Below are 19,710 nucleotides of genomic sequence, written 5' to 3'. Positions count from 1 at the left end.
GTGGGAGTCCGTGGAGGCCCTGGTCAGGGCACCCACGATGCCCTTGGGTGTTAGAAGTGTGACCTGGTATTTAGAGCATTAATTAGGAACACAAGATGGACTCTAATAATTCTGATAGCTATGCCAGTCATAAAGTGACAGTCATGCCAGCGCATCCCATGAAAGGTGTACCCAGCGAATGCCCTAACCAGGTAACTCGAAACGCAGGGTGGAGTGTGATTATCAGGATGGCTTTATTGAACTGCAGATGGGTGCACCACTCCCCGTCTTGAGCATAAAATCTGAGCTCTCTTCGATGGCTCATCGCCCAGGCCTCAACTGACAGCTAACAGCTGCACCTGCGCTGGTCCCAGACAGAATGCTTAAATCCTTGCCCCCTGATTGGCTCACCAGCCTGGACTGATGCCCAATGCTACACACCCCAACACCAGAGGGACTCTCACTGAACACCGGCCTCTCTCTCTCCTTCTTTCACAAGACTGTTCGCCTTGTCTAACCCTATCGCTTACAAACCTGTGTGACCCTCTCATGTGAAACTGCTCTACCTCGACTATTGGAGACTATCCTTTGGCCGGAGTCTTGGTTAATGCCTGTGGTAAACTGAGTCAGTAGGACTAGATACATGGCTTTATTCTAATAAAGTCTGACATTGTGGAAAGACACAAACGTGTGTGACAATTTGATAGCTCACAATTGGCATAGTCGGCTATGCCAACTATGGATTCTTTGATTGATTTCTAACTACGAAAAATTTCTTTCACTATTCAATCACTTTTTAAGGTTTCTGGGAGGATGGTCGACTCCTGTCTAAAGGCCATCTCCCCGTTCCTAGACCAATCAGAAGGTTTTATAGGCACACCAGAAGAAGCAGAACAAAGAAAAGGGGGAGTTAATCATATGACTCTTCCAAGAGAACATCTCCTGGGGTCCACGTTGTTCTGTGATGGTCCTCTTGAACCTGGTCTTATGGTGATTCATATGTTATCGGACAGAGAATCACAGTCAAGAATTGCAGCCTGGTTGCCGGTCTCCTGAGGGCTTACTCAGTTTCTTGCAAGGTAGTGTTCTGCTGATTAGTTAAATTAACAAGATATGCATGTAGCCTTGGGAAAGCCGGACTATGTAAATTGGGCAGTGAGAGAGAGAAAAACAGAAAATCACTGAATAGCAAACTATGAGGTGAATCAAGCTATAGGCTAAATTATTGATTTCTTACGTTTCAACCTTACACCTGTACCCCCTGGCTAAAGTCGGCCAATGGTCCCTTGACCAAGACTGGGGGCAAGGCCCTGGGCACCCCCGGCAGGGGATGGGGCCAAAGCAACGCAACCGCTGGAGGAGCGGGTGGGGGGGGCCCCTGGCGGTCACCAAATCAAGATGGAGAGTGGGACTCTGAACCGACCCCCCTAAGTTGGAGCGGGTCACTGGCTCACTGGCAACAACCTGAAGGGGAGTAGAGCTCGGAAGAGGCGGGGGGCGGCAGGGGGGGTCCATTCGGTGGGCAGGACCCTGACCGCCATGGATCAGGCCGGTGGGCGGGGCCCAGACCCTTCTGGTGGTGGGCGTTGACACCGGGTCAATCTGGTCCAACCGCAGTGAGGGGGATCCCCGGGACCACCAGGCAAGGGGCGGGGCTCTGACGGATGCCGGAACAAATTGAGGAGCTTGGCCTCTTCCCCATCGGTGGGGGGCACGGCTCCTGAAACCGTCAAGTTGAACCCTGGGGCCGGGTTCCGGCCCCCACGGCGGTGGGCGGGGCACCCTCCATCGCCTGGCCAAGGTGGAGAGGACCTGGGTCAACCGGTGGGGACGGAGCCCCGCGGTTGCCGGGCAAAGCCAGGGGATGGGGCCCCAGGCTCCCCCACCCCACCCCATGGGGCCGGGTCCCTGCAGTTGTCCGGCCAATTTGGGTGTGGAGCCCTGGCCCACCCCGCCGCCCCACCCCCCTCAGGGGGCAGGTTTCCGGCCCTCAGCCTGCTTGAGCAGGGGGCGGGGCCGCGGGCACCCTTGGCTGGGGACGGAGCCCTGACAGCTGCTGGGTAAAGCGAAGGGGTGGGGCTCTAGCCCCCACGGCCGGGGGCAAGACCCCGAGGTAGCAGAGTTGAAGAGGACGGTGGAGCCCTGGGGCCCCCTGGTAGTGGGCCGGGCCAGGATGACCTGGGGGCGGGGCCCTGGGCTTCCCCGGCAGGGCCCAAGGCCCTGGCGGCCACCAGGTTGACCCAGGGGGCGGGGCCCCGCGACCGCCTAGCCGTGACGCGTTGCGAAGCCCTGAACCCACCTATCGGGGGCGGGACCCCCACGGCCGCAGGGTTGATCGGGGGACCCGGCCTTGGCGTTTACAGGACAGAGTTAGGGGTGCGGCCATAGCCCCTCTGGCGGGATCGGGGCCCCGGCGTCTCTCGAGTCAAGCGACGGGGTAGGAGGGGTGGGAAGGAGGATTCGTAGCGGGGGAACTGACTCCATTGGTCGGGGGCGGGTCCCGCGGCAGCCTGGCCAAGAAGAGGGCGGGGCCTGACTTCCGTGGGGGGCGGGCGTGGTCCCCGGGGCAACAGGGCAACATTTTTTTGGATGATTTACACCTCTTACTTGCCATATCTCCTGAGTACATGTTAACTGTACATTCTGTTCACATTAAAATATACAGCAGACTCCAAATGTTTACCCAAGGCCTTGAAGAAAATGTTGACCTGAGGACCATGGAGCCCCAGGACATGTCACATCATTAAGCAGCACCTTTGATGACATTCACTTTACAATCCACTGAAATAGTCTTGTGTCCAGTACACATTGGTCAGCTTTATCAATTAGCCAAGGTGATTGTCCTTTGTGAATAAAAAAATGAAGGCTTTAGGCTTAGAGGAAAACTCAAGTGATTTCCCTGGACCAAGAGCAGGCTCACTTTTGATAGGGAGCAAGTTGTGTCCTCAGTGTTCAGTGTCTGTCACCTGGGCCATTGTCCCCTCTGATACCATCCGTCCGCCTGCCACGGCATCCACACCACCCCACTTTCAATGGTCTCCATGATCATCAAATGCTCTTCTGGTCTTTCTTAACAGACTTTTCATTTAGTTCTTTATTATCCGGAGTTCTCTGCATTTTAAAAGGCATCGAAGATTGAAAATGGAGGGAGGGTGGACTTTCAGGCATTGAAGGTCAGATAGAGGAGATTTGGATGGAGCGTGGGAAGGCTGACCTAATATCAGCCTTAGTCATCCCCTACCTGTCCACTGTCTGCAAGGCTGACCTGAAGTGGGGACTTCCAGGGGACAAAGTAGATTAGATCCCATGGCACCACAGCCCTCCTCAGGCTCTTAATGATATTTGGATAGAATTTATAACTCTTCACATCTCATTAATTTAATTTTTCCTTCTATTCTTCCAACTGCCAGGTAGATGAGGGAAACAGGTGCCATCATCTTCATTGCCTGAGAAGGAAGCAAGTAAAATGGGCCTTAAAAACTGAAAACAACTGCTTCTCCCACGTTAGGGCCTTCCCCCCAGATGACTTTGCGCTGACAGAGAATTCCTGCTGGGGAAATTGATGCATCATTGCTATTCATGTGAACCTCTCCTACCTCCACATAAATATTTTGTTTCACAAAGCCATTCATACAAATTACTGTATCATTTGCCAAGGGTCTAGACCATTTGCAGGAACAGGCCCACACCCTCCCCTTTACTGATAACTGGGCTTATCTGTTTGCATTTGGGTTTATCGGCTGCTAGTCCGGCTTATCTCCTTATCAGATTATGTATTCTTTAACACACTGCACACCATATGGTCTCCAGCAGAAGTGGCTGTCTTGTTGCCTGCCTGTGGCACAATTTATGTGCCTTTTAACCCTAACCTATAAATATCGGGCCCCAGTACATCTGAAATTCATTTGGACTAGGCAATTTTACATAATTAGAATAGCAAAAAATGTAGTTCTCAATTTTTTAAATCAAAAAGTATAATATGGACCAAGAATATCAAATTACATGTTTACACAGTGAAATGGAAAGAGCTATAGCTACAACCAAAGACATCACTGAATCTTAATATTGATTGAAAAAAAAAGCTAATCCCAGAAGACTATGTAGACCATAATCCCATTTTCTAAATTTTAAAAACAAAACCGCATATCACTGGGGAGTCCCCTAAGCCACACCTACCTGTGTGTGCTCATACTTGAGCTCCATCCCTCTGGGCATGGCAAGCATTTATCCTTTTTCTTTCTCTAACGCTGAAACCATAGGTGGGTAGCACTGGATTCAGCAGGTTCCCTGTGTCCAGCCTTACTCTCCTGATGGTTGGATGTCACCCTTTTCCCTACAGACCCCTCCTCATTTCCTTAGCGAATCCTGACTAAGGACTGAAGCAACCTGGGATTGACGCAGACCTACCCCCACCTCCCAGTCTCACCTACCCCTTCAGAGGGAGGAAGTGTTGCCTTCTCCTCAGCTCCCTTCTCACTGGTGTCTCCCAGTTCTGACACAGGCTTCAGGTTTCTGGGACTCCCTCTCCTGGGTCTCTTGCTGCCATGGACCTGTTAGGCTACCCCACTAACTCGTCTGGTGTTGCCTGGTGCTGATTGTGTCTTGCATCATGACAAAAGATTGCTGTTCCTTTCACACCTGGTTGTACTTCAGATGAAGCTTGAACAACAGGACAGGTCCCCGGAGCAACCCCAATCAGTGAGTCTTTAGCTAAATCTGGACCCTCCATCCTGGCAGCCCAGGGTCTTGCTGAGGGGAGCCTATTGCAGACAAATTCATAGATGTATCTCCTCCGGGCTCTTGCTGCTCACCTCCAGTCTCAGTTCATCTGTTTCCACCTTTCAGGGACCAAAGTTCTTCAGTGAGGATGGCTGCCACACATATGATTTCCTAAGGGCCACTGCCGTGCCCGGTTCCGTACTGGGTGCTCTAAATCGTCATCAGACTCAGTGTATGTCTCCATTTTATGGTTCATTTTGTAAGGTCTTGTTTCTTCCCTCTGATCTTAGAAATGGTCTGCATTTCAAAAACAAAGCCCAAAGGGATTTTTCATCTTTAGGATTATGTCTTAAATTTGTCTCATAATAACTACTACTTTCTCCAAAGTCAGTTCTGAAATGTTTCTGGACAACAGAAAAATAACCATCTGCTTCCAGTCTTCCCCAAGGACAAGCCAACAGGAAATAGTTTTAATCTGTATCATAAATTACAGGGATTAGAGGAAATAAAGCATTTCTGGACAATGACGGCTATAAAACAAACAAACAAAAAAACCCAAACGCACACGGTAAACTGATGTATGTTGGAGGTTCTCTGGATCAAGGATACTGAGGGTCTCAATGAGGCATGGCTCAGGAGTTGTGTTTTCTCTTGTCTTAAATTCGCTTCAGCTTTCTTCCAGAAACCCAAAGGATACAGCAAGAACTCTCCTCTCCAATTTTGGTGCTGTGGCTTCAACTTTGTTTTGTTGATTAAGGCTGACTTGACTTTGGGGAAAATTTTTCTGGGTTTTGCTTCCCTTCTTTGTGTGTGTGTGTGTGTGTGTGTGTGTGTGTGTGTGTTTCTAATTCTTTATTTTTCTAGTGACTAGCATACACTTCTCTCTCCTTTCAAGCGCTGCATGAACTTGGAAAGCCTTCTAAAGACAATCTGCTCCATGAATAGACAACTTGATAGGTATGCTCAGGAAGTGCCATGTGCTCCAAGTCCTCAGGGAAGCCTCTGGTTTTCAGGCTGCTGTGGGATCTGCTCCTGCAGAGTTTCTTCCCATAAGGGTGTTAGTCAGTCATGGGAACCCAGAACCCGAGGTCTCCAGACCTTGTCCCAGACAAGAAGGCTGGTTCCTCCTGGGACCTGTTCCTGCCATCCAGAACCAGAATGAGGGAGAGGTGAGGTTAGGTCTTCCATCTGGATAGACATGAGTGACCCTAGACGTATACCTTCTGCGGGGAAAGTGAGTTTGGGGAAATGGGAGGCTTTATCCAATACAGTTATTTTCTCCAAAAAGAGTTTAAGTTCCTTTGGCTTCCATAGAGAGCAATGAATACTAGCTGGATTGGTGGGTTTTGACTTTTAGTTCGGAGAATCTGTTGTTGTCTGTGTGATAGAAGGAAACAAAAACTCTGCAAGAACACACAATATCCCTGTAATGACAAACAGAGAAAAGAAAGGGGAGGAGCACATGCTAGAGAGGGGCTAATTGATTTATTTAGCAATATCTAATCAATTTATTTAGCAATATGTAATAGCAAAAGGCAAAGGCAATTAATAGAATATGCTAATGCCAGAAAGTAAAGGCAGTTAAGACTAAACTATATACACTAATAACAATGTTATGTCAAAAGAGTATATATACATATAAGTTTAAGAACCCTCAACATATGTTTACTATTGATCAAAAATCACTTGGCCAAATACACAAATAACATTAATAAGGAGTATCCAAAAGCAGTAATAAACTCTATAGGATAGTAACTATTACAGTAGATGCCAAAAGCTCACCAAACTGTACGAAAAACAACACTGGAACAGTCAGGAGTCAAAACCTTGCCAGGTCTGTAGCTGAGAAAAACTCAGGCGTCTCCCACACCGCTGCTTGCTAGTTCCCAAGAATGCTGCTGCTGTTGGCGTTGCTGTTGTTGTTGTTGTTGTTGTTGTTGTTGCTAGAAGTCAAGACGTCTTCTGATGCTGCAAGCTGCATATAAGTTTTCAAGATGCTAACAAGTTCTCAAGAAGGCTAACCGTGGGGAACAACACTGGAGAGGTCGTTTACCAGCCAGACCTCACCAGGTCCGCGGCTGGGAGTCAGGACATCCCCTGCTGTTGTAAGCTGCATGTTGCTGGAAGTTTCCAAAATGTTAGAACGATGAAGACTCACCAATGACAAATGACAAAATTACGAGATTACACTGCCAACTGAGGTCTGTCATATATTTTCTCAGATGTACCTTAAAGCCAAGTTTCTTGTTCCTGCCTCCCCCTCCGGGAATGGCCAGTTCAAGGATGGTCTGGCAGTTATTGATATGAATGCTGCCCATCCTGCCAAAGGGCTAGTTCATCCAGATAAGCAATAAGGCCGGGCAACGTGCCTGACACATCATCCTGATATAACTTAGCTACATCTTCACTTCATCTGTTGATGTGGGTGAAACAGACAGAAAGCAACCTCATAGAAAAGCAACTTCATCCATATCTCCCCTGCTCAGGAGAATGAGACCAAAGGTGGAATTCTCTCAACTCCTGATCAAGAATTCTTTTAACCCTAAACTAACCATTGCTTCACATGCAGTAACAGACAAAAGCTAAAAGACAAAAGTTAACATCAGCCAACGAAGGCAAATTTTCCACAACATCTTCCCTGCAATCCCTAAGAGAGATTTGGGTCTAAATCCTCCCTAAGATTGTAAACAAGTTTAAGGGGATACATATTCCCATCTTTAAACTCCAAACTCCCAGATCTGTGCTAGGTCCTCATCCAGGGTAGATGACACTACTGGTAAAACATCCCAAGACAAGAGTCCAAGGTGGGCGCTTAGGGTTAGGAGAGAGTCCAGAGTTGACAGACGGACTTTCATGCTTTCTTGCTCCTGGCTCGCCTTGTCTTCCCTAGGAGGGCATGGTGACATGACCAAGTGGCTCCTGCCTCTTCCGGGACCGCCTCTGAAGCTCCAGAGCCTCACCTGACGTTTCCAGAGAGAGGGCGGCAACAGGCTCTTTCCGCTGTCTGTTCGCAGAGAAGGGTCCAGGGGCCGGAGCGCGGGGGAGGAGCTGCTGCCCAGAGCTGGAGGGAGCGAGGAAATCACGCTGGGCCAGACGAAGGTGCGCCGCGGGAACTCGAACTTTGGTGGGTAAGGGTTTTAGGGGCTCTTGAGCTGAGAGTGCTGGGGCGCTAGGAGGTGAGCGGGGGACGCAGACTCCACCAGGAGGTGGGTTACAGTCCGCGCCGGGGAGCGGGATGCGGCGCGCGGGTGGGCGCGGCGCTGTCCGCAGTCCGCGGTGCTGAAACGGGCCAAGTCTCGTTGGAAGAGAATGGGGCAGAAAGCAAGGGCCAGCTCCTGTCGCTGCTCCCAACACCCTCACGCACATACCCTTCCAGCCGCAGTCACAGGACAAGGGGTCCGCTGTGCCCCATAAGTCGTTCCCACTCCCTTGTACTCACGTCCCGCCGCCGCGCTGGGCCGAGACCTGCTGAGCCGTCGGGGCAGGAGGTAGGAGAGTGGCGGACTCCCACTGATGACAGGACGGGGTCCAGCTGCGACACCGCCACCGGGACCGTGCCTCCAAGACACCCTACACCCAGAGGCCGCGCGTCCTGGAAGGGGCTCCGCGACAGCCTGACTCCCCCACTCTGGTTCCATGACCCGCGAGGAGTCTCCCCGAGTCCGCCCCGCTGGTAGGGAGGTTTGTTGGAGGCTCGGAGGGAGCAAGAGCCCAGGTGACCAGTGGACGGGGAACGGGGACTGCCTCCACCGGGCCCTACTCAGCCTTTGGGATCCAAAGGCGGGCTCAGGAGGAGGCAAGGATTTAAAAGTCTTTTGGGGAGTTAGCAGTCACTTTTTTAAATGGTAAAATCATAATCCGCAATCTTGGTTTAGTCTCAGGAGCGAGGAGCAGGGGTGCGGGCCCTCTGATCCTCTGCAGTCATTTAATCCGATGATCCTATGAGTTCCCTGTCCTCCGGCTTTTCTCCCAGCTCAGCCCCCATCCCCACTATCCGGGGGCGGGACCCGCTGACCCTCGCGCTCGCCATCCCAGGCTGGGGCTGGGCTGTGTGACTCAAAGGAAAGGTGTAGTTTCATTTTTTCCCCTTTTAATTCCCCAATTCACAGCTGCCATATTTTATTTTATGCTGCTGTTGAGACTTTAAGCTGTCACTCCGAAGCGGGTATCTCCAGCTAGTCATGGCAAGTGGCTGAGGATGGACGGGGCGACAGCAGAGGGGACCCAGAGCTCTAGGCCGGGCCTTTGTGGCAGTGGCCTGGGGGCCTCGGACCCTCTCAGTTCGCTTGCTCAGGACCCTCTGAGGGGGCTCCTCAGCCAGCGCAAACTGTGGCCCGGAAACCAGAGCCAGACCGTGGACGCCCCTCACCAAATCTTCCAGAGGGCAAAGCTGGGCGGCGGGGCGCGGTCCCTCGCATCCCAAACCCGTGGGCAGTGCCCTCACCTATCTGAGTTCGGGCTCCGCCCCGGAGTGGTCAGCGCAGATTCCTAACTTTCTCTATGGACAATCCGCCGGCTTTTCTACCCCACCCCCACCCCACCACACACACCTTCATTCATAAAAACGAGCCGTTGCCTGGACATGGAAACACACTCCCTAAATGAGAAACCATTGGAAGGGGCAGTGGAAAGTTGGGCTGAAAGAGAAGGGAGGTGACCACTATCGCCGCCATCCTCCAAACCAGGTCTCTAAGCCCAAGTCCCCCGTTCTTGACAGTTCTGCCAGGTCCGGGAACCCAGCGGAGGTTTCACTGAGCTGGTGGGGACTCCTTGGGCTGGGCGGGGGGGGGGGGGGGGGAAGAGGGGGTGGAAGACGCTCACTCTCCCTCACGTGAATGCCCAAGCACGCGTCCCTCTTCAGTCTCCGTTCAGCCAGAAACGGGGTCCCTGTCAGGCGCTGGATGCGGGGCGGGGGGCGGGGGGGTGAGGGGCAGGGTGAAAGGCGGCTCTGGGTGACTGACTGGTCAGTACAAGATCTCAGTTACTTTAGCTGGGACTTTGTGAGGACTGCGAGTGCACTTTGCCTTTGATGCGCTTCTTTTTGCCTTCTCTTCTCATTTACTCTTTGCCAGCATCCTGCCTCTGGTTATTAATGAGGTTGCCATAGAGACCACTCTCCCGTCGCCATGGTACCCAGGAGGTAAACAGTTGGAATCTGCAGAGGCTCTTCGTTAGCCCCCTCAGATCGAGCCTGGGCTGCGGGTTTCCTGCTGGGCTAAGGAAGGGATGGGACTGGGGTCTGCGAACTCAGTCCCCTCCCCTCCAATCCACTAGGTGCCACTCACCTGAAACCCTCTCTAACCTCTGCCAACCACCAGAGCCTCTGGGTTAAAATGGATCGAGTTTTTTTTTTTTCTTTATTCCTCAATTGCATAAACTGAGAGCTGGGGGGAAATGGATTTCCTCTGACCTAATTCATGTCAGCTGCACACTGACTATTCCTAAATACAAATCACAAGGTTAAATCTGGTGGGAGAAATAGAATTAGAAACAGTCATTGCCGTCTGATTATGGTGGTGTAGTATGGGAGACAAGCCCTTACACCACGGGCCAGTTGGGCTGTGCTCCAGGCTGAAACAGAGGTGATAATGGTGCTTGGGCATGGGGAGAAGTGGGAGAGACGGGCTCCTGCTCAGGGAGGTCATATCGGAGTTGAAACTTGAAGGATGAAAGGAATTTCAACTGGTGAGCAAGAGGGGAAATGTCTTCCTAGGCAGAGGGACTAGTGATATGTAGTTTGTAGTTATGTGTGCACCGGGTAGTAGTCTCATGAAACCCAAGAGTGGAAGCACAGACCGGAGAGGCCAGAGGTTGCAGAAGAGGATAGTTTATTAAAGCAAAGAATTTCAGCTCCCAAGCGGGAGGTGGTACCTGAAACTGGGATGCCCACTAGCTAAAGCAAAAGACTTCTGTTTTACACTTTTTCTTGTGTTATCTAAGGAGAAAAGCTGAGCCTACTGCTACATTTTCTTGTCAAATTCTCAGCCTTGAGGAGGCCTTGGAGAAGTCTTTTTGAAACAAAGCAGGAATTTTTGAACAGGACTTTTTGAAACAAACCAGCTGTCCTGTGCTAATGATGTTTCTCAGGGCAACGGCCTTAAAGATATGACTGTGCTTGTTCATCGACCAGGGAATTCCTGACTGCCTGAAGTCACGCTGACTAACCTGCCTCACTAACAGAGCAAAGACATGGATTAGTCAGGAGCAGATAACCTGCTGTAGTGATATACAGACTCAGAATATCTCAGTGGCTTTGCCCATCGTTTATGTACCATTACAAGTGTCCAGCCAGAGAAAGAAAATACCTACCCAAAGGATTCTAGTGGCTAATTGGGAAAACGAAAACAACAACAACAGCCCTAACAAGAAAACCCACCTAACAGCCATTTCTAAACAGGGGCCTCTCACTGGAGCTGCACTTTAGGGAGAAGCCTGCACTGGACCACCTAACTCCTGCACTGAACTGTGTAAACTGTGTTTCTGCTGGCTGAGCTGGTATAAAGGAGTTCCTGGAATTCTATTTCAACCAATAGGACTGGAACACTCCTGTGGAATTGGAAATGAGCAGCTATATCCTTGTTAGCATTTTCATAGACCAATCAGAGTGGCTCCATTCCAACTAATCAGGCAGTGCTTTTTGGACCAATCAAACTGTGAGGATTTGGTGTCCTCATTTGCATGAGGAAGGATCAATCAGGAACCAGGGAGGGGAACTTTTCTCTATTTAAGCCAGCTCCTTTCTGACTCAGGAGCACACTTTCCTTGTCCCTTATAGACTGTTTCCCTGGCTGTAACTGAAACAGGAAACTACCTTTCAGGAGCAAAGCAGTCCTGTCTTCACAGGGCTGCCTCACATCCATTCTGTTCCATAGCCATAGCTGTGCTCTATCACAATTGAGCGGTTTGCACTGAATAAAGTCTCCTCCACCACAACCCAAGATGGGGATACCTGTTGGCGTTGAATCAGTGCCAATGACCCTCTGTGGCTATGAGGCTTTGGGGGACCCTGCATCATGGGAGGAATCTGCTCACCAGAGCCTGTCACATGGTCTCACCTGGCTTGGAAAGGAAACTGAAAAATACGGGAAGCACAGGGTGAATTTTGGTGAACAGTCTGTGCCAATAGTTGGGATGAGGAATTTCATGACACACTTAAGGAAAGGGTGGGTAATTTGGTTTAAGTGGAACACCCTGTTTAGCCTGATATGGTCTTAATTACAGAAAGTCTTGAATGTCAGATTAAGACTGTATGCTGGAGAAAATAGGCAACTTCTGAAAGTTTCTGAGTGACGTGATTAAAACTACCTTTCAGAAAGGACCTGGTGTCAGTGAAGAAGATTTATTCGTTTATTCATTCCATACTCACCAAGCACCTCCTAAGTGCCAGGCCTTGGATGGATAGCAGAGGCGAGACTGAAGATGGGAGATGAGCAAAGGGAATGGTTTTGACAATCCCAGGGAAGGGGCCAAGGCCTGGATAAAGGTGGGAGCAGAACCCAAGAAGGCCTCTCTTGTCCTCTTTTGCAAGACTCCACATGTTCCACCTTGTATTATAATAATGCTGTGTAGGGGTTAAACTCAAACAGACTTTTCTTTCCCAGTTCTGCCACTGCTGTCACTTTGAACAAGTTTTGTAACCATTCTGAGTCTCAGTTTCTCCGCATGCAAATTGGAAGTGATAGTTATAATGCCTGCCTCATTGGGTTGATGGGAGGAGTAAATGAAGTAATTGGAGTGAATTCCTTCCCACAGTGCCTGACATAGCCAGTGCTCAAAGTTAGGTATGGCCATCTTATTATGTTTAATAATGACAGTGGATTCCTTTTATAATCACATTCCAAAAGTTAAGAAAGAGAAACACACACACTATCTCCTGTCCTGTAGCTAGGCTTGGTGAAACTGGTCCTTGAGGAAGAAAGGGAGGTCTCCTGTGTGTGTGTGTCTGTGTGTGTGTGTGTAGGTGTGTGTGTATGTGCATGTGTGTAGGGGTGTGTGTGTGTGTGTGTGTGTGTGTGTGTGTGTGTGTAGGTGTTTGTGTAGGGGTCAGATAAACTTCTGGGGAGAGCATCTGTAGGGCTGGCTACAGAGATCTGGGTTCTCCAGCTCTAGCAACATCTAGAAAGCAGTTTCATCTTCTTGGAAATTCAACCCGAGCAGCTGAATCTTTTTGCAAAGCAGTCATTTTGAAACTGAACACACTGACAGCTGAGGAAACCAGAGTCCCATTAGTTCTGACTCATCTCTGCAGAACACAAAGACACTTCCTAGGCATGAGACAGGCCTGTCTGGTGTTTGAGTAGCATAATTGATAACCTTGTTACCATTTTAGGGCATTTTCTTTCAGCCTTGCAAATCTCTTCCTGTTCTTGGGAACAATGTTCATTTTTCTTCTCAGGCAGGAGTTGAAAACCCTCAGCTGGAGTTGAAAACCCACAGCTGGCAGTATGCAAGCTTCCCTTTCCTTTGCTTGTGTTACAAAAATGCAGAAAGCTGGGGAAGGAGAACTCCATCTCATAGCCATAGAGAGCTTTCCTTGAGAAAGAAGACTCGCCTCTCCTAAGTCAGGCTCGACTCTCTGTCCTGGTATGGGGACATTCCTGGGATTGCCTATATTTGATTCCACAGAAAAGGGAAAACAGGGACTCTGACCTCCACTTTTCATCATCACCTGGAAGCTCAGCCCTGGGCAAAACTGGACACACTTTCCTGGTTTAAGACCTGAGCTGCCCTTTTGGACCTTTCTTGGGCAAATGGAGGAAGCTTTGCTATTTACTGGTCCCAGAAATTGGCCTTGTATCTCGAGAGGCTTGCTGGTGCCACAAAAAATTAGATTGTCTGCTACAGTCCTGGATGTGTGAATTGTGTGCCTCCGTTTGCTCATCTGTAAAATAGGGATAGTAATAGTACTTGTCTCATGGGGTTATTGTGAGGATTAAATGAGTTGATACATGTAGGGCAGGGCCTGGCATAGTGGAAGCTCTGAAAAACACCCCATCATCACCATCATTGTCACTGTGATTGATTTGACATTTCTCTCCTTTATTACATTTATGTTTTGTGAGTTTGTGGGAGGTATTGTGAGTTTTGAGTTTTAAAAGTTTTGATTTTAGATTTAATGTTATTTCTTTTTTCTTAGATATGCCATAAGTTATCCATTTAAAGCAGGGGTGTCCAAACTGCGGCCCGCAGGCCAACTGTGGCCCACAATCCATTTTTTATTGGCCCGCAGCAAATTCCAAAAATATATTTAGTTTACTTAAATAAACCAGGTGAGGTAATATGTACTTCACCTCGAGTGAGTGGCCCGGCTGTTTGTGGATTTTACCGCATATGGCTCTTGGTGAAAAACGTTGAAAAAGTTTGGACACCCTTGATTTAAAGTATACGTTTCAGTGATTTTTTAGTATATTCTAAGTAGTGCAACCATCACCACAATATAATTTTAAGACTTTTCAACACCTCCTCTCCCCAAAAAACCAGTCACTCTCTTTTCTGGCTCCTCCACCCCACTCTCACTCCCAGCAATTATTCAAGAAAAGAAAGAACTACTTTCTTTTGCTATGGATTTGCCTATTCTAGACATTTCATATAAATGGCAACATATAGTATGTGGCTTTTTGTGTCTGGCTTTTTCCATTTAGCATGTTTGCAGGTTCATTCATCTTTTATTCTTTTTCATGATCAAGTAACATTTCATCTGAATAACGTCCCACTGTGTGGATAGACCACATGATGTTTACCCAGTTATCAGTTTATGGACATTTAGTTTGTGTTCACTTTTTGGCTGTTATGCATAATGCTGCTATGAACATTTATGTACAAGTTGTTGTGTAGACGTTATGTTTTCATTTCTCTTCGATATATACTTAGGAGTGGAATTTCTGGGTCAGGAGTTTATAGTTAGCATTTTGAGGAACTGCCCAACTGTTTTCCAAAGTGACTCTACAACTTACATTCCCACCAGTTGTAGATGAGGGTTCCAGTTTCTTGACATCCTACCAACTTTTGTTATTGTCTATTTTTATTTTTACTATAGCCATTGTACTTGGTGTGGAGTGGTATCTCATCATGATTTTGATTTGCATTTTCCCACGACTAAATATGTTAAGTATCTGTTTACGTGCTTCTTGACCATTTGTATACCTTCTTCAGAAAAAAAAATCCATTCAAATCCTTTGCCCATTATTTAATTGAGTTGTCTTATTATTGAGTTGTAGGTGTTCATTATAAATTCTGGATACAAATCCCTTACCAATGTATGTTTTTAAAATATTTTCTCCCATTCTGTGGGCTGCCTTTTTACTTTTTTGATGGTGTCATTTGATGCACAAAGGTTTTTTTATTTTTGATTTTGATGACATCCAATCTATTTTTTCTTTTGACACTTATGCTTTTGGTGTCATATTTAAGAAGCCATTACCTAACCCAAGATCATGAAGATTTATTCCTGTGTTTTCCTCTAGAAATTTTATAGTTTCATCCCTTAAATTTAAGTCTCTGATGCATTTTTTAGTTAATTTTTGTGTATGGTGTGTATTCTTTTGCTTGTGGATATCCAGTTGTCCCAGCTAATTATTTTGTGACCCTTGTCAAAAATCAATCAGTCGTAAATGTGAGTGTTTTATTTGCAGACTCTGAGTTCTATTCCATTGATCTATGTATGTATCCTTATAACAGTACCACCCTGTCTTGATTACTGTAGCTTTGTAATCGGTATTGAAATCAGAAAGTCTGAGTCCTCTAACTTTGTTCTTCTTTTTCAAGATTTCAAGATTGGACTATTCTGGGTCCCTTAAATTTCCATGTAAATTTAGGATTAGCTTATCAATTTCTGCAAAAATTCCAGCAGGGATTTTGATAAGGATCACATTGAATCTGTAGATCAATTTGGGGAGCATATCATCTTAACGATATTCTTCCAATCTATGAGCAGGGGTCTTTCCATTTATTTATATCTTTAAACAATTTTTTCAACAATGTTTTTAGTTTTCAGTGTACAAATCTTTCCTTCCTTGGTTAATTTTATTTCTAGGTATTTTATTCTTTTACTGCTATTAAAAATGGGATTGTTTTCCTAATTTTATTTTCTCATTGCTAGTGTATAGAAATACAATTGATATTTGTATGCTGTTCTTATATATTGCCACACTACTAAACTCATTTATTAGTTCTAATCATTTTTTAATGGATGCCCTAGGATTTCTATACACCCGAGCATGTTACCTGCCAATAGAGAGTTTTACTCGTTCTTTCCAATCCAGTGTAGAAGAAAAGGCTTTACATGTTTTGACCTTCTTTGTCGATTACTTGCTGTCTCATTCATATATTCCCAACTGTTTTTCAATAGGATAGAAATGTTCAGTGTAACTCATTCACAGGAGCGTTGTGAGAGTCAAATGAGTTAACACACATTTAAAGTTATCCGAACTTTAAGAAGAAATGCTCAGTAAATATACTATTATTATTGCCAGTGTCATCATTACAATTAGTCTTCTGTTGTTCCTCCATTTTATGCTACCGACTTTTTATTACCTACGTTGTGCTGGGTGTTTGGAGGAAAACAAAAGTTATAAGTAAAAGGAAATAGTTCTTTCCTTCAAGGCTTTTGGAGTTAATAAAGGAATGAGAAAACTACAAGACTAACTGGAATGCTGGTGAGCTCTGTTAGATTCCTGGCCAAGAATGATGGAGAAAGTCAAAGATTGCACGACAGCACAAAAGTCACAATCAAATCCTGACAGGTGCACTGCACAATGGCTAACACGTGGCAAGTGTTGAATAATGTTCAATAAATACTGTGACTCTGCTCACCCCTTGCACCTGATCAATTACCACGTCCTGGAGACTCTGTCCACTTGGTAGTTTATGACTTTGTCTGATTCACTGCTACACATCTAATTCAGGTGACTATTCTCTCTCCCCTGAGATACTGCAGCATTTGTTGCTTATCTCACACCCATTCGTGTCTCCTGAATATGTTCTCCCCAGTGTAGCCAGAGTGACCTTTATGTATATGACCACATCCCTGCAGGGCTCAGGGGAACGTCTAAGCTCCCCGATACAACCTGCATGACCCCCTGGGATCCATCACCTGCTTCACTAGATTATAAGATCCTTGAGAATTGTCTTTGTCTTATGCTTCTTTTTATCTCCTGTGATGAGCCAGAACGTCACTGTCATATAAATGAATAAAGCCTTTAAAAATCAGGCCATTGAGAAAAATTACAAAATTTAACACCGTAGACTTAAACGATCTGACGTCAGAGATGAACCAGGACCATCTGAGCAAACAGATGCCCATGAATAACTCATGGGGACTTGACTTTGATGCCACTGGGACCACACTTATGTTGGCTGCTTTGGTGCAGTGCTCTGGGCTCCTTGCACTGACCTTCCTTTGGATATGGAATTAATTTAGTCCTGAAGTGAGTCACAGAGCTATCTCTAGAAATCACCACCTTTTTCTGGAGTGGTCTCTACTGACACCTGACACACTTAAGACTTGTGGCTGCTCAAGAAGGCCAGTGCTCACCTGTTTCAAAGAAACTGTCCTCAGGAACTCATCATTCACCTGGAAGATTTTGATCAAAAATCATGGAACTGGCCAATCTTTGTATTTTTCACACCAGTCCTGCGCTCACATTAGCTTTCTTTTCTCATCCACCACAGGGGTACCTTCCAATGTTGGCTGATGGAAGAGTATTCATGGTCTGATTTCTAGCGCCAGGATCATGCCATCAACAGGTTTTATCGATTTCTTTGCTTGAACAAGCTGCTTGAATAAATCCCTGAGTCTCAATTTAGTCATCTTTAAATGGGGATAAAAATCATAAATATCTAAAGAGGTTATTGTGAGGAACAAATGAGATACACTGTATTGGGTTTAATGTTGTGTTGGAAAGGTTTTGTGAATGTCAAGTATTGTTAGTGTTTTTATGCTTTGTTTTACAGCAGAATTTGTGGCAGATATTAAAACATGAGCAAAATTATAAGACAAAAATAAGTAAATGAGAAAACCAGAGTCCAGAGGGACATAGCATCACCCCAGAGAATCATGAGGGTTTCAGCTTTCTTACATCAGAGACCAACTTGGCAATTCATTCATTCATTCATTCATTCACTGGGTCAGCACTTTGAGCTGCTGTGTGGTGTGGCAGCATGTACGAAGGAGTAAAAGACCTTGTTTATGCCTCAGGCTGGCAAGCAAAGCCCAAAGACACCCAACTGAAACATAGGGTGGCAGGAACTGTGAGAGAAAGTGGGGAAGGACTTGCCTGGAGGAGTAGCCCATAAGTACAGCAAGGAGATGGGTCTTCAGTTACTTCTTCTCCCGATGATATCTGCTCTGTCCTGATGATATCTGCTCTGTGTTCATGTTTCAGCAACCACATAGGGGCTGAATGTGACAAAGCAAGATGGCCAAGGTTAACACCCAATACTCCCACCCCAACCCAACCTGCACTGAGGTAAGGACCACGGACAGAGATCTCAGCCACATTGAAAATGGCCTCAGCAGGTAAGATGGACTTTTTAAATTTTATGCCTGGAAAATGTTGTTGATCTAGACTGTGGGGGAAAGAATGCCTTCGCCTGTGGCCAACCACAGGTTAGAGGGCGGGGGCTATTTTCAGTGCTCCTTCTAACTTCATTTTTCATCTCACTGCATCCTCACGACATACACTGACACAGCTTTTATTCTCATTTTAGACATGTGGGGGGGAATGAGGCTCAAAAAGTTACGTAACGTCTAGTTTCTTAAATTTTATTGAGGAAACTTCTCCAAACTGCCCCACTTCCCCATGGATACATCAAACATGGAAGGGACGCTGTCTGTGCCCTGGTCACTGTGCACTGGGCACCGGGGATGTTATACCTGTCAGAGGCCCTGCCCTCCCTTCCAGGAGCAGGTCAGGATTCATGCTGAGCTCATGCGCCTGTAGGGAGGGGGCCTGCTTTGCCAGCAAAGCCATTAGCCCATCGATGACATCCCTACACAGGCAGCCCTAGGAAAATCTGGGGTCTTGAGTTCTACTTCTAGCCCTCTTCCTAACTTACTAGTAGACTTGGGAAAATTCACTTACCCTATTAATGTCTAAGTTTCTTCAACTGCCAAATGGAGCAGCATTCTTTTCAAAGCGCCTGGCATTCCAGTGAGGAAATAGGAGAGTACCTGTTCGGTACAAGTGGACTTACATTTTTATGTTTCTGAAATTCCCAATGCGTTGACTGAGTGGAACTGTGAGAAACTTTATTTCCATTGTCTATGTTATTTTTATCCTACAGATATAAAACCAAAAACGTGTCCCTCCCATCAGATAATAACTGCATATTATCTGATGGCCAAAAAAAAAAAAAAATGCAGTGACAGTCCCTCAACCCCTGGCACTGGGCCCCCATCCATTATTTCTCCTCACTCACTTACGTACGTCACTTCTTCTCTCAGATACACGTTTGTTTCTTCTCTGTCTGGATTCTTGGTTCAGCTCTTTAGCAAACTTTCCTAATAAGTGATGGACAATTTCCTAAGAGATTGAGTCCCTATTATTGAGAAGTTATGTAGCCCTTGGACCCAACCTTTTGGGATTCAGGCAAAGGTAGGAAAATCTCAAAACATCCCAACAGAGATTTATTCCCTCCAACCATTTTAATGTGGTGCTGAAGCCCCAGGAAATTTGATATGACTTAGGGACATCAGAAATCCCCACCCTCCCCAAATCGCTCCATCCTATACCTGTCAATACCTGTGTTCCACCACTGGGGACTAACTCCTTAGGGTTAAAGCATCGGTCCTTATTTGAAAGTGAAAAAAAAAACACTATTAGGACAGTTATCTGCCATTAAAGCTTTGGTATGCGTTAATAATTTCCTTCCCTCATCTGAGCTCATAAAACTTCTTGAAGAGGGGCTTCCAAGAGGTTGGGGGGAGGGGAGAAAAGGCCCAAGCCTGGGGCACAGCAATAAAGTCAGGTTCCCTGGTCAGCCCTCAGCTCCTGCGATCTCGGGCCCCGTGGG

General features: G+C 46.8%; 1 protein-coding gene across 5 annotated transcripts in view; it reads left to right on the top strand.

The window, feature by feature from the left end:
- Positions 1-7,641: 7,641 nt before the first annotated feature.
- CNGA3 (cyclic nucleotide gated channel subunit alpha 3) overlaps positions 7,642-19,710 on the top strand; it is a 41,572-nt gene continuing 29,503 nt past the window's right edge. For all 5 annotated transcript variants that reach the window (XM_033124223.1, XM_033124222.1, XM_033124220.1 and 2 more), the window contains exons 1-2: positions 7,642-7,822; positions 18,081-18,214. In XM_033124223.1, the coding sequence (XP_032980114.1) occupies positions 18,114-18,214 (101 nt within the window). In that variant the 5' untranslated portion in view covers positions 7,642-7,822; positions 18,081-18,113. The remainder of the gene's footprint in view (positions 7,823-18,080; positions 18,215-19,710) is intronic.

This window comes from Rhinolophus ferrumequinum, chromosome 13 (assembly GCF_004115265.2).
Source record: "Rhinolophus ferrumequinum isolate MPI-CBG mRhiFer1 chromosome 13, mRhiFer1_v1.p, whole genome shotgun sequence".
Taxonomy (NCBI): domain Eukaryota; kingdom Metazoa; phylum Chordata; class Mammalia; order Chiroptera; family Rhinolophidae; genus Rhinolophus; species Rhinolophus ferrumequinum.
Note: the sequence above shows the minus strand (reverse complement) of the source record. Positions and strands in the feature narration are given on the sequence as shown.